The following is a 23,912-nucleotide window of genomic DNA, read 5'->3' as shown; positions in this document are numbered from 1 at the left end:
AGTCAGTTATTACATATTTGTATCCTCATAAAAGATCCTAAATAAGCACATTTGTTAACTTTCCAGTCAGTTAGGATAGCATCTGCTGCTAGAATATCTCTTCTACTCTTGATTTGACAAGATTTGTACTTTAGGAAGAAGAAGGAAAGAGGAAAATGTTATCAGACATCCAGATTTGGTGAGGTCAAATTATGATAATACTTTGCAGGGAAAAAATGAAGACCTCTACACTCATACCAAATAAATTTTGTGTCCTCTAGATGGACACTCATTGAATGAAATGATGGTGAATTATCAGCAAATCAAAATGCTGAATATTGTATTTACATAGCACAAACAATTTACAAGGAAATTAATTTGTATTAATAGCAACTATAATAACAAAACCAACTACAGTCTGTAGAGCCCTCTTAGCCTAATGTCACTGCTGTCATTAGGGTGGCAATAGAATACCTAACTTCTCATTTGGTCAAGACAAGAAACGTTCCAAAACCCCACATTTTGCAGCAGGTACAAAGAAAAAGTGTCACAAATTAGTGGAAGCTGTGAGCATTCCCAGTGTAGAAATACTGCAGAAATAACATTATCCTCCCTAGCATGTTAACACAAGAGTGAATTACCTCTTGTTTCCTAGGTCACATCAGATTCCAGCTGCAGCTGAAACAGAAGACTGCAGTGATGTTACTACTGCTGGTGAGATCTGGAGTATATTTTACCAGCCATCCACATCCATATCCATCTTCAAGAAAAAGCTTCGAAATCAACAAGACGATTGCAACCCACTAGTGGGAAACTGAAGTGTCTTTTATTTTGCAAGAATTGATCTTCTTAAAATCCAGGTGACTTGAGATTAATCTTCCTTTTTTTCCTTCCAGTCTCATACTTGTTTTCCAAAAAGTCCATTTCCAAAGGCCTTTGAGTGACTTTGCCTATCTGCTGTTCTCTTGGGTGTACTAGTGACAACGGATTTAACTGCAGCAATAATTTTGAACTATCTGGTGCTCCTCAAGTCTGTAGTGCTGTTAATTACTGCCTTTAAACCATTGCACTTAAAATAGATGTAAAAACTCATAAAATTCAAAATGTTCTCTACCCCTGCCAAAGGTAACTGAAGGGGTATCTACAGGTTGAGGACTTCTTGTGTCCTACTTGCCTGTACCACTCTTATATCAGGCTCCTTTAGTCCTTCTGTTCTCAAGGCTGAAGAAAGAGGTGGGTACTGATAGCCTGCTTGGCTACCACAGCAAACAGAACTTGCTTGCCTTGATGTAAACACATCTAAATGGTACTATACAGTAAAAGGGGAATCAAAGACCAGAAAAGCTGTCAGCCTGGTTGCTCAGTGCTGTGCTCTGTCTGCATTTTCTGTTTCTGTGTCTACAAGCAGAGATGCACACATAAATCAAATTCAGGAGGCCCCTAAAGTAAGATTTGGCTGCAAATAGGCATTTTGATTGACTAATGCTCACCAGCTCCAGGCCTGCATGAGCATTGAAGCCTTTTAAATGACTATGTCTGACTCACCATTCACTGATGTTTGTGATAATTTTGTTCATATTCACGGTGATCCTTTAAAAAACTATTGTGCTCCAGCCTGACATCCAGCATTCATCCTGGGTATAAGCTATGGGCTTCTTAAAGGATTGTCCAAAGATACTGTAATCCACTGAATTTTTAACAGTGAGGCTAACTAACAGATTTTTACTCTGAAGCCACATGTATTAATCTCAGCAGCCCAAGCTATTTCCGAAGTTTTAGGCTGCTATCACCAACTCAGCTGTGCCAGGCTGTGCAGCTGGACACACATGGAACAGTTGCCTTGATACTTACCTGTGAGAAGTGTCTCCTTGCCTGCAACATTAAAACTGGACTGAATTTTTAAGGTAATTGCCTTAATTGTCACAGAACTAAAACATCTGATCTGTGAACTATTTTCTCTTTGACTGCAACAGACAGCATTAACTATTTCTTCTCTTTGGTAGACTGAGTGTCCATACACAATACTCAGATTTCTCATCCCACCACAAGTGGGAAACAAGTGATTCCAAGGGATCAGCAGTGAGTCTTTCAGCCTCAGCAATTTCAGACCAGCAAGATACTTAAGAAAAACTGTCAGTGCAGAAGGTCAGATATATTGACTGGCAAAGTTTACAGTAGGCAGCTCCTCAAACTCAGAGGAGATTCACTGACAACCAATAAACTACAGTAATTCTGGTTAAGTTTGAACATATACCAATGGTCTGCATATACCAGATGTGCAGTCAGAGAACATCTATTAAGTGCCTCTGCAAAGGGTACTAGAAAAGTGAGAAAATCATCACTGAGTTTAAATTCATTCTTGTATCTGCCCTTATGTTTTTAAACATATAACTCCCTCCCCTTCATGAGGGCTACAGATTTCCTTGAAAAAACAGGGCATTGAAGAATTAAGCACTGAAATATTGTGCCTTACTTCCCATTGCAGATCTGGTCTCTTACCTGAACTGAATTCAGTCCAGCTCCATTTATGTACCACAGCTGAGTGCTAGAGACAGCTGAACAGTATCACAATGCGTGCTTAAAAGAAACCAGATTTTACTAAGCCAGCAGTTATGGAATTGTTTATATAAAAAATGGAATAGCATGAGAACATCTAGTACTTTCTTGCATGAGCTGCTGGAAAGAATACAGGAAAATATAATTACAGTATTAGCTAAAATGAAGACAGGACAAATTGCAAAACGTGTCATCATGTTGGACCAAAAACCATTGTCTGTTTCAGACCCAAGAAAAGTTCTGAAATTGCCTTTTTTGAAAGTAAGGTTTTGCATCATGCTGTGTAGACAAAGAGTTCACCTCAGAGATTCACAGCAAAACGAAGTAGGTTGGTTCCTAAGCATCCTTAATTTGATGCACTAATAGGAAACCAGGCAGAGAGAATCAGTGTGGTGCCAGATCCTTAGGAGCTGTTACAAGCACACAGTGCTTACCACAAAGTGATGAAGCTTTGTTTGCTTGCCTCATCAAATGCAAGTTAAACATTTTGTCAGAGAGACATTCACAAAGCAGTTAATGGTGACAAACTGAGATAACATCAGGAACACCCAGTGACTGATTGACACCTTCTGCAGAAGGCAAATACACAGAACTGTTACGCTTCTCTTCCTTAGTAAAGAATTTAATTTTACTATAATATTAGAGAACATCTCATTACAAACAACAACAAAGATGGATACTACTAATGCAAAATCTAGAGAATTTAGGAAGTGAAGTTTTTGCATCGGTCCCTTAGCTCCTCAACTATTTTTTAAATAAAATTATATTTCATGGGACTTTCATGGGGAACACTTATCAAATTTCTGTACAAAAGACCCATAAAATTAGCACTTACAGCAGATTAAATGGTCATGGCAACAATAAACATGCCTATGCATAAGATATTAGACAGTGCATGGGTAATACACTGATAAAAGCATAGAAGAAATTATGTTCCCTCCCACCAAATAATTCAGATTTTCCGATGCTAGATACTTCTAGAGCTAGCAAACAGACCAATAGATGGAAATTCATAGACAGGGTCCCTTAAATAGCACTTATTACTTTACAGGGCTGAGACCATGAAGAGCAGGTAGATCTCTGGTGTGGATTTTTTCCAAATGTGGTCTGGTACAGACACTTCAGTGTGGTGATTTACGGCCAAGATACGTGGTATCCATTAACATAGCATGTTTTGATCTTTGCTGTAAGGGTTTGAGGGAGAAAGAAGCAAAAAGTGTGACATGTACAACTGTTGTAATGCCACAAAAGAAATGCCCCTACTACACAGCCAGCTGAGAGCTGGCAGCTGGAGAGCAGGGACACCTCAGGCTGTTGGTGTTTGCAGCATTTTCTTCAACAAATTGAAAATAACTGCAGAAGAATTGGTTTGGGACTGTATCTGAATGGCCTTCTGACCTCCTGCCTAGCAGTCCCCTCAAGAGCCTGGACAGGCTGCAAATGTGACACTGGCGACAATGTCCAAAGCAACTGCTTTGACAAGCAGATCATCGTGAGGGGCTGCCTCCTCATATACATGGATTTCAGCTCCTGCTCTGGTCCCCTCCTCAGTCTTGTGTTGGTGTGACCAGCTGTGTAGTGGTGCAATAAACTGATCAGGTTAAAAATTGCCATGGCTTTTTCTTCCCTGAGTTACTTTTTACAGAGCTGAGCTCTTTGATCTTGCTCATTGGGTGGTTGCACAGAGAGATGAGCTAAGAGCTCACCGAGTCTACAGCTCAGACAGACAAGAAGCCATAGGACAAGGACAGATGTGTGCCCCAGAAGCTGGGGCAGCGAGTACTTCTGCTGGAACTGCCAGAGCAGCGATTTGTGAGCCTGCTGCCTTCACACAGCACCCCAGTTCCAGCAGCCTGCACTGCATGTGGACCTCAGGTGGAAAGGGGCCAGCTGGACAAGTGCCTTCCCTCATTCAGAATCTACATTTAAAACTAGTTTAGTTTGTTGACTACATGATTTTATATGTATTTTTGTCTTAATATTGTTATGTTGTGGGAAAACAGAGACTGTGTTATGTAAAAATGTGTGATGTGTTATCATAGTAATATATATTTGTATATGTATAGGAAATGCATTATTTAATACAGCATATTATGCTTGGATTTTGCTAACATTTTATAGGAAAAAAAGATGTTAGTTTACACTCTGGGAAAAATAAATTTTCTATACACTGTAACCATAGGGAAAAAACCAAAGATACTTCTTTGGTATATATGATAGAAGGACATTGAGAATAGGGTAACTCAAACTCAGCTTTGTGACAGAATAGATGCTGATAAAACAATTGCTGTAAGAAACACTTTACTCCTTTGAATCTCATTTCTAGCCTAGTAATTGTATTAGACTGTTCATCAAATTCTGCAAATTCGTGTGCATATATTCTCTGGACAATTTTTACCATCAAACATGTAATCTGCTTTTTCAATCAAGCATTTACATAATGTTCTTTAGGACTTGTTTCTGCCAGATTTTCTACAGCCAGGACAATGCTGAGGAAGTTTATCCCATTGCTCAGGCAGACAATCCAGTGGGATTGCAGAATTGAAGTCTACATATTCCAACTCCCCCTGGCAATAGTATAAATAGGAGATTTTTACAGATAGTCCTGGAAACTGTACTGAATCTGCAGCCTGGATGACTACAGGCCAAACACATGAGCAGACACACTGCTGCCACTGAATGAGCATAAGTAGCTATTCCACTTTCATCTTCTGCTTAACAAGCCTTCTCAGGCAGTGGGAAGGAACAGATTTTTCTAGTGCACCACTTTGCCTAAAGGAAGAGTGAACTACAAAAACAACTCCTGACAAAAACTTGTCCAACTAGTTCTTACTACCTTGCAGCAGTATTTCACAATCTTCCAATGAAATACAGTTCACTGGTAGTTTCACCTGAATATTGTTCTAGACATTTATGAACAATTCTGCTACCTTGAGAGTGAAAAATAGTATTGCCTTCAGACCATACCATTTTTTCTGTAACAACACATCCCCAATACACATACATTTCATGCCACTCATACTTCCTCAAATTTACTGAGCACCTGTGCTTTGGGATGAAATTCGGCATTGTGAACTTCAGTCTCAAGACATTTTGCTACAAATCCAAAAGCTATCACATGAACCACATAAGGCTGTCAAGAAACCAGAATAAATCAAACTTGAGATGACTCACTGCTGAAGTATGCACTGTGTTTATAACTGTTCACCCTGTATTCAGCAAGTGGTTGTAAATAATAATTATGAAAAAATAAATACAGTGTATTTGTGCAGGAGGAGTTCAGTTAGGATGGCTGAAGTGTACACAAACATGGAGTAAAGGAGGCAGAAACTGCTGCAGTTCACCAGCAGGTTACAAGAGCACTGCTTGCTATACAAGTTAGAAGAAAGTATTAGAGCTGAGAATGATTACTTATATAAAGTATGATATTGCTCTGAGACACAAGTTCAGAGGTAACAGCAAACTGAAAGTTTTCAGTTTACGTGTTTTCAAACTTTTAGAAAGAACTGTAACAGTTCTTTCACTGTTTGCTTTACAAATTGCTGCAATATGTAATGCTGTTTCCACTTTCTTGCAAGATTCATCTTTTCTCTCTAATTAATTCCTCCTGGCCAAAATAATGCTGCAGTTTAAGAAACCTTCAGCAACCTTTTATGCAAACACCAGAAAACCAGTGACAAATACCAAAACTGTCTCCAGCTTTTCATGTGAAAACTCATTTTTCTTCTAGAAACACAAGTGTTGCAGGGGACCGACCTCCCCTTACACAGAGGAGGTTACTCTGCTCTCCTTTCTTGCCATTCCGGTTATGAGACTCCTGCACTTTTGTTCTTTCTGGGAACCGTTCCCTTCTTTTTTCCTGGTTGTTTCCTAAGCAGCAGTTTCATTCCCCATGAGAGAAATGTGTTCTTTATTCTGAAAGAGACACTTTTCTATGAAGCATTTAAGTCACAGCAGCACAGCGCTTTCACTGCAAGGTAAAATATCTGGTTTCAGGTATTCTATTGTCTCCCTGGCCAGAGAATTAGGCCAGGCTGGCTCCACAGGGTATGAACACGGCCATCCTTTTAAGGGCATTTTTCTTTTCACACTACCCAAGTAACAACAAACGTTACCTAACAGCTGTCATAGATTTGACAGATGCACATGATATTGCAGATAGTGTTACAGAAACACCAAGTGTTACGATAATGTACAGTCCATTTGGAATAGTCTGCTCCTGCTTGACTTTTTTTACCGTATCGAGGTTCTGTGGAGGTCTGTGGTGCCCCACAGGACTCCCAATTCTGTCACAAATCTGTTCCTTAAACATCGAACCTGGAAAGTAAAAAGAACCTCCCCCCCCACCCACCAAGTATCAAAATGTTCATTTTGGATAGAAAATATTTAGTCATTTTTTAAAAGCCACAACAAAGACAATATCACACACAGCTAAGCCCCACATACAAGTTCAGCCAGTAGCCCACTGCTGCCTTTCTCAGAGACAGAATATGGGCTCACTGATTATTCTGTGGGACACCGATGGTGGTGGTCTGTGCTGTTCTTCAAAGCACAATCACTGAACAGTTTTCTTCAGAACAGGGCACAAGAAAACAGAACCCCAGCAGCAATAGCAAACGGGGGATGGAAGGAGGGAAGGGAAGGGAGACTCAGGTGTGACCCATCAACGTACGCGTTAGCAGCCATCCATGTACGGCGGGGTTTATGCTATTTGTAAAAGCAGTTGTTGGATGAACTGATTTGCAGATAAAAGGCACATCTAAAAGGCATATCTGTAATCACTGGCAGTTGCCAAGATTCTGTTCACTGAGCAAAAAAAGGGGCACGTACTTTCATTGGGAAGCACTTGCTCCTTTTGCTCTTCCATTTCTGTGCCTGTCTTTGCACACAGGCCAGGCTTTTCCATCGTACCTGCGATCAGGATGGTAACTGGTCCTCATGCCACAAAGGCTCCCCTATAAAATGACACTCCTCAACAATCTGTCATCCCAAACGGAGTTTTCACATATGAAACGAGGGGTGGAGAGAAGTAAGGCTCATTTCTTGGCTGAATCCTGAGGTGATTGAATTACAGTGCATTTGAACATGGATGGGAGATGGGGAAAGTCCAGGGGATTACAAGGTAAAAATCTTTGGGAAAAGGAAGAAACTGGAGAATCCTGGAAAACACTCTGTGTGTATCACTGGATGGGAAATAAATAATACATGAAATAGCATACATAAATATACATGTACATACATGCACAGAGCCACACGCCCCCAGGCTCCCGTCTTCTGGTGTCTGCATAAATATCTCTGATCAAATTGTGCTCTCTGCTGACAAAATGAGTACCACAGTATTGATTTTCACTTAAGCTGGACCAGTGATTCCATGATGCAGGGCAAGGACCTGGATCTAGTGTAACTATTCAAGCTATGACTGACCCAGCTGTGTCCCCATGTATCATGCTGTCCCAAAGCGATTTTATTTCAGGACAATAAATTACTTTTACCTGAAATTACACCAGAGTTAAGTTCCCCTGCCACAAGGAACAGGCAGGTTCCAAACATAAATGAGGATCTCTTTTAGCAGATGTGGTACTTCTCATGTGCTTGGAGGGTTCAGGGGCCTGTGTGACAAGTGCCCCCCGGGTCCCCCCAATAACCTGTGTGCTGTGTGAAGGCATATACATATCCACCTGTTATTTTCAAAAAAAAGGAAGAAATGTTGTTTATTAGAGCTCATCTCAGTATATCTAGGACTATACTTTGAGAATAGCTATCTATATCCTTTCCCCCAAAACAAGAAGGACAACTCCCACATGTATATGCAATAAAACTGTATTTTTTGTGTGGTTTTGCCTTTTTTTTTTTCTTTTAATACAGACATTTGTACACTTTCTTACAAAACTGCAAGTAACTACACTTCTCTTAAATCATTTTTGGTCGGCAAGTACTGTAAAATCTTTGTGTGCAATTATCATGTATTTACAGGGCCTCGTGTTAGTGATTTTCAATGATTATTACAATAATGTCACACACTCTCAACATAAGACATGGCTTAAGATAAATATATTAGTAAATAAATATTCTGAGAACATATTTCCATACATGAAATGTGCTGCTATACATATACAGAATATATACAAGATGCTTTCTAGCTTTTAAAACATTTTTAAAAATGGTAATGAAGGAGAAAGAGCCCTTTGACCATATTACAAATCTTTACAGCAAATTTTATACAAAACAATTTTAAGTGCTATAAGACAATTTTAATTAAAAACATTTTAAATAGTGCCTCGTGAGCCAAACACAATGACAACTGTTCATGTAAGTAGTAGAAAGGCATTTTGTTATAAAAACCATCTATCATGGCCAGCTAGCCTGTAAGTCTGCACTGGACATAGAGTTTTATGTTAAATATCAAACCCAACACAGAAAGCAGGTGTAGGGTGTCTGTGGTGTGGGCTGCAGAGATTTGTACCGGCACAGATTTCCCCAGTGTGTATGGGACCAGTACATCTGGGATCACCACGAGCCAGAATATTCAAATCTCTTTAAGAACCACGTTTTACCACAACGTGCTGTATAGTTACAGAGTACAATGTATCTTAGGTGGCCTTTACAGTGCCTCACAAAACACCAAGCAGAATAACCAAGCTAATACACCATAGCTTCTAAAATGCATTTCTTTTTTAGTGGAGGAAGGGGAGGGTAAGACTTAAATTTTTTTTTTTGAATTCCAAAAATCACAAACCTTTAGAGTTTATTCTCCCAACACATACCACTTACTTCAGTCATTCAGAGAATGAATAAGTTTTTAATAAGCTTTATACACACAAAATGTGTTTATTGAAGTTTTTCTTTTAATCTTATACCCAGATACTGCCTTGTATTAATTCTCTGAACAGCTGAATTTTGGTGCTTGTTGATTGAAAAGATGTAATGTTAATTCCTTTAGATGGAACTTTTTTTCCTAACTTACTGGGTACAAAAGCAAAAGGAAATAGACAAATATATTTGTTATTTCTTAGATGTTTCCTTCTTTTAAAATAGTTCATTTGGGACTACAGAGAATACAAGTTAGCTTTGCTGGGTCTCACAACCAGCCCAGTGCTGTTAAGGACATTGCTTTGGCAGAATATGAAGTGTACATCTCTATTTCATGTCTTTGAAGTATCTCCAAAGTGTACTGAACTTAGGACAAATCTTTTCAGAAGACTGGCACTGTGGGCATTAGACACTGTGTCCTCAGGCACATGCAGCATGACAGGCAATTTAACCCATGCTATGGTAGCCTCTTACTCAGAAGCTGCTGTTTCCACAGGAAACAATTGCTATCAGAAGTGACAACATAAATTATCTCATGATAACAAACATCCCCACTAGGACAAGAACAAGAACAAAAGTATGTGCCCAGGCTAATGGGGTACAGAGAGCACTCTGTACACAAGACAAAAATGAAGCACAACTGGCTGGGCCCAAGAAACCTTTAAAACAGATCAATCTATGGAAGCTACATTAAGCACAGCGAAGAAGAAAACAATGACTAAACCAAGTCCCTCACTTTCCCACATGTGCAAGAGGTGACAAGCACTGCTTCCCGTAGGCATGCTTGCAGCCTGTAAGGAAACAAGAAACCCTATGACCTGTTTCCAAAATGAGCCAGCAAAGCTGCAAGCACACTGCAAGCTGTTTCCCTGCACATGCCAGCATTCCTCACAGCCGTAACAGGGGCTACAGGTGCCTGAAAAACTTCCTATGGAAGGAAAAGTTCATTACCTACAAAGGTAATAGCCTTTCTAAGCACTTTGTTCTAGCATCTGCTTGAGGGAGAGGTCCCCAGCATTCTTCACTGGTCAGAAGATACAATGAGGTCCACGGTTCAAAGACAGAAGTGAGGATGAGAACATTCTGAGCTATCAGTTTCCTTACCCCCACTCTGTTGAAACTAATCATAATGGCAGGACACCTTCCTAGCCAAACCATCAGAGCAGCATGAAAGGGGGGAGAAGGGAAGAGGAGAAAGGAGACAGTCCAATGCTTCACCTCCCTCAAAATCACTCGCATAACTTGCTGGCTGCTAGGATTTGCTACTGGGATTAGTCAGTATCTGAGCATCCATTCAGCAGCTGTATCCCTCTGGACTACTATATTTCAAGGTGCTATCTGGTTTCTAAGGCAGGTGTAGCCCTGAGCTTATCAAAGGCTGGACTCCTTCAAGTAGGAGATAACAGCATCTACACATAGCCTGGCTTATTTAACACACTGTGTTACCTCTCAGCAAGAGGTCACTTCTAAAAAGAAAATATAAATAACACTTTGTCATTAATACAGAAATGGCACTAGAGCTCAGAAATGCTCCACACCATGTCCCCACATGGGCTTTGCACACAAATCAAGGCCTGAAGTCTTCAGGCAGGAGGGACAAAGGAGACAATCAAACTGATGTGAACACAGAGGAAATAGGGGAGGGACTTCTCCACATTACCACTTTTGCGTGTTTGTCAAAGCTTAAAAAAAATTAAGTCCATAAGAATTTGGAGTCTCTGATAAGCTCCGCTTCTCCATCTGGGATCTTCCGGACAGGTCTAGTCACTGATTTGGCTTCTCTCCAAGGGATGAGATCCAGCACCTGAAAGATAAACAAAACTAAGGAACATTGCATCTAGAATATTGCACACAGTTTTGCGCCCCCAGAGTAAGACACCCACTGACTGGAGTTTAGCAGAGAGCCAAGATGCTCAGAGGGCTGGAGCACTTTGTGTGAAGAGGCTGAGGGATTTGGGTTGTTCAGCCTGCCGTAAGGGCATCCCTAGGAGCTTTGCAATACCTACATAGAGGTTGTCCCAGTGATGGAACCACAGTCTTCACAGACATGCATTCTGAACAAGAGGTGAGAAGTTAAGTTGAAGTATGAGATCTTCAGACTGGATATAAAGAAAATCTTTTGACCATACTGGCAGTCAGGCACAGGCAGAGAAGTCCAGAAAGGGACTGCACTCTGTGTCCCTGAAGGTTTATCCAGCCTGACTGGATAAACTTGGTGTAATCTGTCAAACATGGTCTGGTCTCAGAGCTGGCTCTGCTTTGAGCAGGGGGTTGAACTAGATGATGGCCTGAGGTCCCTTCCAACCTAGGGTACCTTGTGATTCTATGGACACCCTTTAAAATAACCCTGGCAAGGCAGGTAAGAAATATACCCTTCTTTCTGTGAGTAGTTATTTTTTCCCCCTTGTCTATGTCCACAGCAGAGACTTTCCCACATATTCTTCTAAGGCAATTCAAAGGTTTTCACTTTTTTTTTAAAAACACCCTTCAACTTGTCTGTCGTCTCTCAGGGTAGCCTTGCCTTCCTAGGCAACTCACCACAGCTGCCATGACCAGCAGTGTCCCTTGCTGTGGGAACTCTAATGGGGACCCCTCCCCACAAAGGATGAGCATGCAAGCTTTTATAGGGTTAGATAGTAAACAATCATCTTCTCCTCCTCTAGTTATGACCAAATGAGCACAGGTAACCAGAGAATAATACTTTGGGGTGAATGGTTAGTCAGTAACTGCTCTTATGCAAAGGACGGAGTAACCTTTCTGGCTGCAGGTACCTAGACAGCCGGCAGCGTTTCCTACACTGAGACAGAAAGGTAGCAAGTAATCAAAAAAAGCACATATATTACCTGTGGCCTTTGTGGTCGTCATAAGCTTCTGGGACTTCAGAGTGGGACTGGGAAAGGGCATTCCAGTTTCCTCCTCCTGAGAGTAGTTCTGCCGTAGGAATGATGTTGCCTCATAGCACACCTCCCTCTCGACCTGTACCTCTCCAATACCTTGACAGTGCAGGTAAGTGTCTAGCTCAGGTGTTCCATCCCAGGAGCTACAACCTCCTATGTGGGTCCCTTGGTGCTCTGTCGGTAGAATCAGCTCACAGTCTCTGTCTTCAGGAATTATGGGAATGCGTTGACCCAGATCACATACACCCTTACAACAGTTTGGCAAGGTCTCATCAGGAAGCGTGTACTGCACATTCACTGCATAGTCTTCTGTATAGCAGCCACCACCTCCACTGCCACTGCCCTCCCCTGCCACTGTTGCTACTACAGGCTACCTGCTTCTCTTCATAGAAGCAGCAGGGCAACCCCTCATATTTTACCCCATCTGTCCTATGTAAGTGGTCTGAGTTAATACTGTACAAGCCTGGGGTGTTCCCTGACTGTGGTTCAATTCCTTGGCCACATGTCCCCCACAGTGGAGAGCTAAGGAAGAGTGCACTACAGTCAGCTGTCCCATTGCTTGGCTCCAGGGCAGAGTGCTGGAATTCAAAGCAGCATGCACACGCTTGCTCCGAAATCGACCCTGCTAGCTCTGGATTCTTCCAGTTCCTTTTAACATCCAAGGCAGCACCAGGAGTGGCCTCAGGTCCTCCCTCTGAGGTAGTGCCATTTGGATCCCTGTGCTCTAGTGAGGAATTACTGCTATAGTTCATATCCATGCTGCAGTTAGACAGTTGGTCCCCTGAGGAAGAAGCTGGCATAGGCCGGCAGTCAGCACCCACCATACTGTGACTGTGAGCTGGAAGCTCGTCCTGGTGGGGGCCCTCCAAGAGAACAATTGCACCCCTGTTTGCACCACCAACCTCACCCACTCGGCAAGGGCTCCTACTGCGGTACACATATGGGTCATAGTCACTGCTCAAAGAGCTGCGGAAGGTGGAGCAGCTCCCGTAAACCCCCTGGTTACTGACCTCTGTGCAGTCAACCATGGAATCACTGGAGGAGCAGTGGCACTGACCAGAACTGCTGCTGCTGCTGTCACTCCCAGGGCAGTCAGCCAAATATCCACTGCACACTGAACGATGACCATGATAGCAGCTAAAGCTGGAGGTACTGCCACTCTCCAAGCGGGACGAGGGCATTACATGTACCACAGGAGGGAAAAGCATGCTGCTACCAGGCTGAAAGGCACGGGAAGGACCCTTTGAGGAAATGCCAGCTGGAAGCTGTCCATCTTGCTCAGGGTAACTAAGGCCTTGGAAGTAGTAGTGCTGATACATGGTCTCGTATCGGGAAAAGCACGCTGCTTTGGAAAAGTTGCGTCCGCCAAACTTGGGTCGTCGGAAGTTGTGAGCTGGAGAGTAAGCCCTGTGCTCCAGGCTACAGTGATGTGTGTTTAGAGCATGGTCCAAATGAATGGGCTGATAACTGCGAATATAAGCTGGGGACGGGGCTTGGTAGAGGCTCTGTTCACCGTGTCGCTCAACTGTCAGTAACGTGATGGGGTTCCCGTGAGGGTCCATGCTTGTCCGAGTGGGATACGCTGTTATCTGGTTTGCTCTGTGCACTCGGCCCGGGTAATGGACAGGCAGAATCACCCTCTGCTGCCGGCTGCGTGCTGGGTTGATGGATTCCAGGCAGATTGGAGCTGCATTTCCCTTCTTCTGTTCTGCATGAGAGAAATAAGAATGGAGAAGTAGAACTAGCAGGGAATAAAAGGGAATATACTTTATGTAAGAAAGAAGGATATTTTGTTTTCCATGTAATTACATTATGCACCAATTTTTACACAGAAGGAAATAAGAACAAAACAAAAGTCAAACAAATCTAGAAGACCTTGAAACACTCAAATGTATTTGCTTAAAAAGCAAAATAAGTGAATTTATTTCAGATACTCTTCTCATATATACAAAATCTTCTGCTTACATCTTGCAGAGGCTGAGAGAGGCTGGAAGTCATTGCTCAAATTTTCACTTTACACATTTTTACACAAATGTGCAGTGCCAGAAAACTTTCTTAACACATAGGAAATGAAAGCAGGAAGAGGGCAACTAAGGGAAACCAGGTTCCAAGTTACAACACCATGGAAAAATAAAAGCCTGTACATTGTCTTCTTTATAATTCCCAAGGAAAAACATCCCTCTTCTCCGTGTGTCCTTGCACTCAGGGCTGCACAACACTGCCCTCAGCTGGGCATCATCCCCACCCCAAGGTTATGCCAGGGGCACTCAGCTGTTCTCAAAAGAGTTTAGGGCTAACTGTACTTCTAGGGCTGTGTTACAATAAGAACTGAGAGCTCCACGGAGATTCACAAAAAGGCGCACTTTTTATTTCATCTTGTAAGCTGTCTGAAATGAACACACCAGAGCATCCACTCTGCAGCACTTACCTATGATGTTATGGCGGCAGTGAGGGCAGGTGTGATGCTGCAGCAGCCAAGGATCCACACATTTCTTGTGGAATCGGTGAGTGCAAGGAATGACCCGCAGTTCCTACAGGAACAGATGAAGGACCATGAAAAAGTACTTCTTCCTAACAAGTGAATTTTTCACAGCTTGTTCCTAGTTTTTTCAACCCATCTACTAAATGGAGCAATTCCTAGCCTAGAAGTGCTAGGGAGGAAAAAAATGGCATCAAGATAACCAAGAGCACAACAGCTAGTGATCAGCTGTGTCTAAAAGAATAGTCTGCAGGCACCTTAGAACTCCACGCAGATACAGGACACTTCTTTAGGACACTTTTTCCTGTATGTCTCTATGACCCAACAACTTGAAGAAGGCCATCACTAAAGTTTTCCTTAATATATTAAATAAACTTAAAAAAAAAAAAAAATCAAGAGTAATGATGTACCTTTTCTACAATTATTTGCAATGGAAAACACTCAGGGAAAAGCAAAATCAACAGTGTATATGATACTTTTTCCCTTGCCCAGGATTCTTCATCTTTCAGCTATGATCTGTTTACAGGATTTCCTGAGCCTGATGGATATCTACCAGTTCAGAAACCTGCAAAGAATCTTTCTTCCAAGTACTGCTCATGTCTTCCCATGAGCTTAGGTTTTCAACTTCTAACTTGCTTTGCCACGAAGTTCCACAGGGCTACTACCTCCTGGTGGAGAAACACCACTTGACTTTGTATTCCCTCTATCACCAAGAAATCTAGGTCTAGAGTCCTTGCCCACTCAATCTTTTTTTTTCCCCCAGAAACCATTCAAAACACTTGATCATTTCATGACTATCCTTTTCTGAAGCACCGTCATTTCCATTCCATATCTTTTGTGAAACGAGGTCAGAAGTACACAGTACTCAAAGTGAGAACATGACTAAACTTACACTGTGGTGTAATTTTATTTTCTGTTCAGTTCTCTAGACTTTCCCAGTTCATTTCTAGTATCTGATTTGCCTTTTTAATTGCCACAAAGCATCCATTTGCTTTCACAAAGCTATCTAAAGCATCAAAATCTTCTTCCTGAATAGCAATGCTCAGCTCCCAACCCATCCCTGATATACATGGAGCTATTCCCTATGTCTATCAGTTCATGCTCAAGCTCATGCCTGAATTTCCTCTCCAATCATTTTGTACAGCCCTTTCGAAGTTCTTGTCTACCTTCATCCTTGCTACTCTGAATAATTTCCCATCAACTAACTTCATTAACTTTCTATTTGCACCTTGCAGCACTCAAACATGCATCTGGTATTTTCTATTGCCTTAAAAATTATGATTCTTTTATGAACCATTTCAAAATAAAATGTCCTCATAATCTTTCTAATGGATGCTTATAGCTGTGAATATTGACTGCCTTTATTTATTTTAAGGAGCCCATTTTCTATTTCATCCTTTTCATTGCTTCCTCTGGGTAGAACTGTCATGGACAGCAAGCCCTGACGAGCCAAAAAACTGCTCCTGAAAGTTCTGACATCTCTTCCTTCTCCTCCTCTGGTTTCCCAGCAGTGCTGTGTACTTGACATTTTTAAGACAGGGTGCCATCAAGCAAAACACTAAGGGTATCTATCCCTTGCCTCCAACAGAGAATCACCTTAGTGCATGACTTGTCAAAAATACCCAGAGAACCAACTGCTGACTTCTTTGTGACTTGTTCTTCAGAAATGCAAGAACACTGGAGGTAGCGATTTGCAAATGGGATCCCTCACCTCTCACTTTGCAGCATGGGTAATTTGGAGCTGCAGGATGCAGCTGAAGCTGAGTTGGCTGCTCAGTGTGATCAGACTGACAAGCAGAACCACCTCAGGTATACAACGTACCCAACAGCCAGCCATGTACTACAGTGCTAAAAGCACCTACATTCCCAGCCCATGGTGAAGAAACCTTTCATCCTTTACCTCCCCATCAATGTACTTCTCCAAGCAGATGGCACAGTCAGAGGTGGAGCTGCTACTGAGTGTATCCAGTGCTCCACAGTTACTTTCTCGGTGTCCCTTACTTTTGGACTTAAACTTCCTGGTCTCCATTTTCTCCAGTGCTTGCACTGCAAGCCTGTTCATGGAATTCTACATGAGAAGAAAGAAAAAAAAAAAAAGAAAAAAAAAAAACCAATGCTGCTGTGTAAGGGACTAGAGTGTAGTAGCAGAGAAACACCACCATAACATATCTTACAGATCATGTCAGGCCCAAGTGATGTATAATTTCTTACATTAAACAGAGAAGGCTAATTAGAATTCAGACCAGAAGCCTCATGAAAAGAATGTATGCCACATGCAGAAGTGAGAATGATAAACTACTCTGAATTAGAACTGGGTGAAGGTGCTGACAAATGGGATACACTGCAACTGCTCAACTGATAGGTAGCAACTATTCAAGCCAACATACAAAGCTTGGCCAGGAACTTTTATTTAAATGTCAGGATTGATTGTAATGCCCCAATATGCTGTTACCACCATGTTATCTGGAGCAATACTTGAGAAAGAGATTAAAATGAAATGTTAAAAATCAGCTGTATCATTTCCTCCAGGACAAACTCAAAGTATGTCACCTGGAATTTCTCCTAACCAAACTTTTTACTTTGAAAACCTCTCCCATTTCAACAGATGTTATCCTATTGGAAAGATTTGTGACTTATTTTCGATCCTGATATCCTCTCCACAATACAGCAGTAAGAGTCTGGACTTATTCAGAAGTATACCAGTGCTACTGGTAACCTGTGAGCAACCAGAGATGTTCTTTCTTTCCAATGGCTAAGTGGACTGCTTCTGTACCATTTTCATTTCAGGATTTAACTGACTGAACATCATGGGTCAACGTAAATCTCCTTTAAAGACACTTCCAAGTACTTCCAAAGGCCTACATGCATGGATAAAACCACAGAGCCACCAAGATGGCTACTGTAAGTCAGCATCCTGAATTTCCAAAAGTCGAAAGCACGTTTTAGGACAAAGTAAGAGAAGCTAACTTTCAGTATTTTGTGAATATCCCATTACTGGTCTTACCTGACTACGTCGCTGTTTCAGTTTGATCTTGACGAGAAGAATGAGGCAAACAAGAGACACAACCACAAAGAAGGCCAGGAAAATTCCCATATCGAAGTACTCAGTGGGTTGCTTAAAAATTAAAACAAAAGTATTATTTTTCCTTCCTTTAGATCACACTCATTTTTGTTTCTTTCTCTTTTTATTTCTCAGGGGCCTTTGCCAAATGTACACAGTCAGAATGGCAGAAGTCAAAGTACAGACTGTTGTGTTCATTATCTGTGATTCCATGAGACAAAACCTGGGTTTCAAGTGCCGCTGCAAGTGAACAGAATACACAGAATACACAGAATGCCAGTCATGAGATGTCAGATTTACTGTCTCTGAACTGCATAAATCCAGGTTTTTTAACTGAGTGAATCACACCAACACAAATTTTTATAGCTTATTGGGTTGCTTATGCATGTAAGTGACTGAAAATCAACATCTGAATTATTAAAAAATGGCTCACTTCTTAAATACATTTCTTAACAGAACGATTCCATTAAAAAAAAAACCCAAACCAAACCGGTAACTAGGACATGGATGACCTTCTAGCTTTGCTCTTCTTCTGTAAACTGTATGTTAGAGAGTGTTAGGGGAAAAAAAAGTCTAGGAAAAGTATTTTATATTACAATTACAAATATCAGATAATCTCATAATTAATCAGATAATCTCATCATTAATCCATGTTTAAAATACTACACAGAATTATTCGTTAACACAGGGCAGACCACCTTACAAAACGGAACCAGCAGGAGTGTGCAATAACTAAGTTACTTAATCAAGAAAAAGGAAAACTTCTCTGTGAATTTTTTAGCCGTTTCTATACTCAAAAGTATCCTTCTGAAACACAGCGGATACCACACTGTGGATTCTAAACTTATACCAGGTGCAGCTGCTTGTCCACAGTGCAGTTACTCAGTTTATTTCAGTCAACAGAATTTCACGTGTATTAATGCACATAAGGGGCATCAAAACATCTTCACCCTTGCAGTGAGCAAGCCCTGCCTGCAGTAACAACAGCACTGTGATATCCAGAGAAAGGATCTGAAAGTCTCACCCGTGGGGGGCGATGCTGAATCCTGGCTCGTGCCACTTTCTGCTTGTTAACTATGTTCATTAGCTTGACAGCATCAGCACCTTTCACATACACCACTGGTCTCTTCAGAGGGTCCTCTGAGCCCTGGTTCAGCTAGGAAAAAAAAAAAAAAATCTGCTCAAAAGGCATGTTTCAGGAAAACCACTTTTCTTCTGAACAACACAGAGAATGGTAAAGGAATATGAACGTGGAATTGATTTCAAGCACTGATTGTTCTCTTCTAGCACAGACCTTTAAGTATTCCACAGAATTAAACCTGAATTAAACTTTTGACTTATGTTCTTTTTTTTTTTTTATGGACCAAAACTAAGATTAAGGATAAGGAAATGCTATTTCTGAATAGCAGCTTTAACTTAGCTGCATTATGTACCAGTGCATATATTAATACTGTAACATTAAACCTCACAATGAAGAAGAATAAAAATCTGCACATTCCAGAAACCTTGTCCTTGCTACATTTCATCAATTTTTCAATTTCAACTTTGTAGTTACATTATTCACATAGAAATTTCTTCAGCTTTCTGAACAATCCCATAGAGTCCTGTCTTTCAGGCTCTTTGTACCTAAACAAGTTAAGTTAGTAATTTCTGCTGTTTAACTCGACAAACTCATTCAAAATTACTTGAGTTCTAGCAACCACTAGATCTCTTGACTGCAGGATGGGGGGACTCAAAGACTAAAGCATATGAGTAGACTACATAATTCACCCTGAAACTTCCTTTCAGGTCCAGCTACGTTTTGTAAGAAAGGCCAAATCATAGAAAGACTCAGAAAATAATGTGTGTGGGAAGGCATGTCGTGAGCCCAACCTCCTGGTCAAGGCAGGGTCAACTATGACATCAAACCAGGCTGCTTAGGGCTTTATTCAGTCAGATGTTGAAAACCTTCAAGTGTGGAGAACGTGCAACTTCTCCGGCCAACAAATCCAGACCAACGATCTGCTAAATTATATACCAGAGAGGGTAATAACTAGACAAGAGAGTTGTTCTGTCACAAAATGTCACCAACACAATAAATTCATATAGCTTATTCTGACTTATAAGAAAAATACTAGTATAGAGGCTGGTTGATACAAAACAAGCAATGCACTGACAAGCAGATGGAAAGGGTACAGGGGAAAGGAATGAAATTACAGGAATGTGAGCAAATAGAATAATAGTATCTTATGGCTGAGATTAATAAATCTGCATTGTTGATAGCTACCTGTTAGTTCTGGATAAACCATGTAGAAATTACCAGCTGATTGGGCTATCATCCTGATTAAAGGATGATGACTCTACTTACGCTGACCAGATGATAACAGATTTCACTGAGGCTTTTTAAAACTGATTCTTCCTAGTATTCGATGGATTTTCTGAGAACACTGATCAAACTACTTTTAAGGCAGGTGTCTTGTGATGAGCTAAAAACTAGCTGAAGTATCCAGGGATCCTATGTGTCTACACACCTTGCTGGCCTAGGGCCAAATCAAATCACTGTCCTTCCACTCCCAGACACATACTCTCTCTAATGATTTCTTGTCTAAGAAAGAATCCACCCAATTCCTCAGTTACTTTTGCACATTGTCGGACTCTTGCTAAACATGATGCTCTGGGTGCTGTTACTCCTCTTCAAATATGCAAAAGTAAAACTAAGGAACAAGTCAGACTTCTGAGAGCATTTCTAAAACCAGAAGTTTAATTCTTAATTTACAGCAGAAGATACTCAGATCAACGGGAATAAACCCCACATCATCTATAGGCAAAGTCCTTTCATTTGGCATCTACCAAATTACCCAGGGACAATTCTTCTGGTCAGGCCTGCCTCCAATTTCTGGTCATTGACTGGCAGGAAGGATTTCCCTTCACAGTATTCCACTCCTCCCTTTCAAAGCAATCTCCCTTATTTGTTCTAGTGGTTGGTAACAAGCATACCTGAGAAAACTTCCTAAACAGCTCCCGTTAGTGTCTTAGGATATTTCCATTTGAACCGAAGATACTCCAGATTAACTTGTGTCAGTTTTTCCTCCACTGCTGTCACTGTTTTCCACAATTCCATTATGAGTGCCAAAACAGTACTTATTTTAAAGATAAATTATGTAGCACCCCTGATCTCAAGGGTTCTGAAGACTTTAGATGAGAATCAAAATCCATTGAAAACAAGCATCCAGAGCAGCATGAGAACAGAGCCAATCCAGTAACTGTTACTTTTAGAGTATGAAAGCTACATCCAGTCATTCCTCTTCTGTTTGCCAGTGTTTCCACAGGCTACTGCTCTTTCATCTAACAGAGCCTACTTTGTCAGCTAAGGCTCTAAGCCACTAACCTTCTTCCATTTTATTGGTACACCCAAAACATTCAAACATCCACTAGATTCATTTCCCAGCTCTTGGGGACAGATGCACCCAGTTTATTATTTATAAACAAGCAAGGAAAGCTGTCGTTGTTAGAGGGAAAAGAGCAAGAAACAGTAACTCAGCTTCCCAAGCCCAGAGCAGAGCGGCTGAAAGCAACCAGAAGCTGTAACACAGAGTTAAAAAATGGAAAAAGACAGATCACATCTTTGTGAAGATACTTTTCCTGTGTAGAAGAGGGGGAAAAATATCCCTGTGAACATTTTCAAGATCAAGGCTGCAACGTTGATGCCCATGCAGACAACAGTACTCAAAGCATCCATTGCACAGGGTCTTCTGAACTCCTCTGTCCAACAGATGCTCATTTCAGAATTAAAGCCAGCTTTTTTAATGTAAACATTGATGATCTCTCTTTTCCCCCAAGAAATACAGGCTGCACTTAAAAACCTTCAGCTCTGCTTGTTCCTGCTGTAACAGAAACAGCAGTTTTGTTTCAAGACCAAACAGAACTAAACCAAATGCAGACTATTTTTGTGCTTACGTTTCTTCACTGAAATAACTCAGAATTGGCTGAAGTAAGTCGAAGCCTTTCATAGGGCTATTACCTCACCCACTTCAAATAAAAAGATGGAAGTTATAACAAGAGTCGGAAAAAGAAGAAAAACCCTGCTTGTCCACAAAATACATAGGCAGAAATCATCAGCTGTAAATGAGAAAGAAATGGTTATAAATTTTAAAAAGAAACTTGTTTAGAATCAGGTTTGAAAGTAATTTCACAATCTCAAAAATAGCAGCTGTTCAACAACACTATTGATCACAGGCTGGATAGGGCCAAACATCCTGTGTTTTGTACACAGAGCTGGGCAAAGAAAACCTCCTTGATTAGATAATGGGCCACAAAAAATTTGCCTCCATCCTCTTTCAAAACCTTAATCCCAGGCCTGGATTCTGGATTCTAGCAAAAGCTAGAAGAAAAATCTAACTCCCCGAAGTTTTCCCTTTCTACCAGGTTCCCAACACCTACATTGCTTCCTGCCTGGCATTGCTTCGTACCTGATCAATGGCATCTGGGTTTTCAGAAACATCAAAGATGACCGCTGTGGCTCCTCGCTGTACTGCTCGTTTTGCCTGCAATAAGAAAGACAGCATCCTCAGTCCCACCCCAAAAGGTAACTTCTTAACTCAAAAATTACTCCCTCTCCTCATCTCCAGAGAGAAAACTTAACATTTTCTGTTTCTGTGTAGTTAAAACAAATGACAGAATAATTACAAACACAGGAGTTCCTGAACCAGTATGGAATGTAGTTAAACTTCACTAAAGCTTCTACAGTGTCTCTGCTCCTTCCTTCTCAAACTCCTCTTTCAAAAACCTTTTAAAGGGATTCAAATGAGATTTAGACCTTCTAAAGATTTTAAATACAATAATTTTAAAAAAAATTATGTTCTTTTCCTTCCATGTTACTTGGAAGTGTCATTAAAAACAATCTTCCCTATGACTTAGGGTGGAGATAAGCTCACTAGTGTAGAAAATTAAGGTGGACCAGGTTCTTTGTACTTTTTCAGTGTCATTTTCACAAACTAGGATATCACAATCTTTGCAAAATGTGCCTCAGAGAATACTGCTTTTTCTGACCATCAGAGGTCAGAACTGTTGCATACGCTTCTTACGCTGATAAGATCTGACCTATGTAAGTGCACAGGTTTTCATCAAATACAGTCCAAACCTGGCATTACCAACTGCACAGAGAAGGTATTAGAATATATTAAAATCCCCTGAGATAGAGAAGACAGTACTTTAACCACCAAGGCTAACGCAGGGGTTTTTAACCTGTTTCTGCCACTGTGCCTCTGTATGTACTGTTCAAATGTTGCTCAACGACTCCACAAAGCAGACATTCCCAGTAACTTTTCAAAATCCTATTGCCTTTATGGACATAGAATGCAAGAAACTATTTCTCCAAGCAATGACAGCTATCACCATCACAGTACTAAACAAGAAGGCACTGGCCCTCCACAGAGACTAGCAGAACCTGAACTTACATTGAAATATAAGACAAACCAATGAAAGTAATAAATTATGAAATATTACTCAGCATTTTCCAGGAAAAATGCTGGCCAATGCAGAGAAGTTGGTTTGAATATGGACAGGTCACTTTCTTTGCTCTATTCTCATATTTTGTTTTTATTTTTAATCAACAAGGCCCATCAGACCGCACATGAGGGAAACCAACTCCCAAATGGGAGCTTTTTCTCAGCCCACCAGGTATTTGTCCCCTTTGAAGTCAGCACACCTGGTTAATGACTAAGAACTGTTGGGGAGGAAGAGTTAAAAGGAATCTACCACCCATCACTCTGCTGCAGTAGCCCTGAGGTGAGGGCTCATCCAGGTTTCCCTAGAATGCACCCCCCTTACAGACACACTCTGCTTATGGAACTGTTCAGGCTATTTAGATTGTTTTTTCAGGATGATCAGTCAACAAGCAAGGCCCCTTGATCTCTGAAGAGATTTTTAAAGAGATTTTACAGATCAGTGCTGATAAAAACTCCTTAATTGCGTGAATATACTGAACGAGCAGCAAGTTTCCACCACCAGGTGTTAAGAGATGAAAAGCACCGAGTCAAAAAATCGTGCTGCAGCGGGTAACAGCAAACGGGGGTGACCCGTCTGGCCGTTCTGTCAATTGCGGTTTCCCTGTGGCCAAGCGCAGCTCGCAGCCCGAGCCCTGCGAGGCTCC

General features: G+C 41.2%; 2 protein-coding genes across 2 annotated transcripts in view; one reads left to right on the top strand and one right to left on the bottom strand.

The window, feature by feature from the left end:
- Nucleotides 1–8,369, top strand: part of KREMEN1 (kringle containing transmembrane protein 1) — a 28,642-nt gene extending 20,273 nt beyond the window's left edge. Inside the window, exon 8 of the mRNA XM_017734922.1 lies at nt 635–8,369. Within this exon, the coding sequence (XP_017590411.1) occupies nt 635–797 (163 nt within the window). The 3' untranslated portion in view covers nt 798–8,369. The remainder of the gene's footprint in view (nt 1–634) is intronic.
- Nucleotides 8,370–9,755: 1,386 nt separating this feature from the next.
- The window catches only part of ZNRF3 (zinc and ring finger 3), a 29,058-nt gene continuing 14,901 nt past the window's right edge, over nt 9,756–23,912 (bottom strand). Inside the window, 8 exon segments of the mRNA XM_008634086.2 lie at nt 9,756–11,149; nt 12,189–12,597; nt 12,599–13,950; nt 14,671–14,773; nt 16,622–16,789; nt 17,726–17,836; nt 18,807–18,938; nt 22,231–22,305. Coding sequence (XP_008632308.1) covers nt 11,106–11,149; nt 12,189–12,597; nt 12,599–13,950; nt 14,671–14,773; nt 16,622–16,789; nt 17,726–17,836; nt 18,807–18,938; nt 22,231–22,305 — 2,394 coding nt within the window. The 3' untranslated portion in view covers nt 9,756–11,105.

The sequence above is a fragment of the Corvus brachyrhynchos genome, unplaced genomic scaffold (assembly GCF_000691975.1).
Source record: "Corvus brachyrhynchos isolate BGI_N302 unplaced genomic scaffold, ASM69197v1 scaffold114, whole genome shotgun sequence".
Classification (NCBI taxonomy): Eukaryota; Metazoa; Chordata; class Aves; order Passeriformes; family Corvidae; genus Corvus; species Corvus brachyrhynchos.
This window is presented reverse-complemented; position numbering and strand designations above follow the sequence as displayed.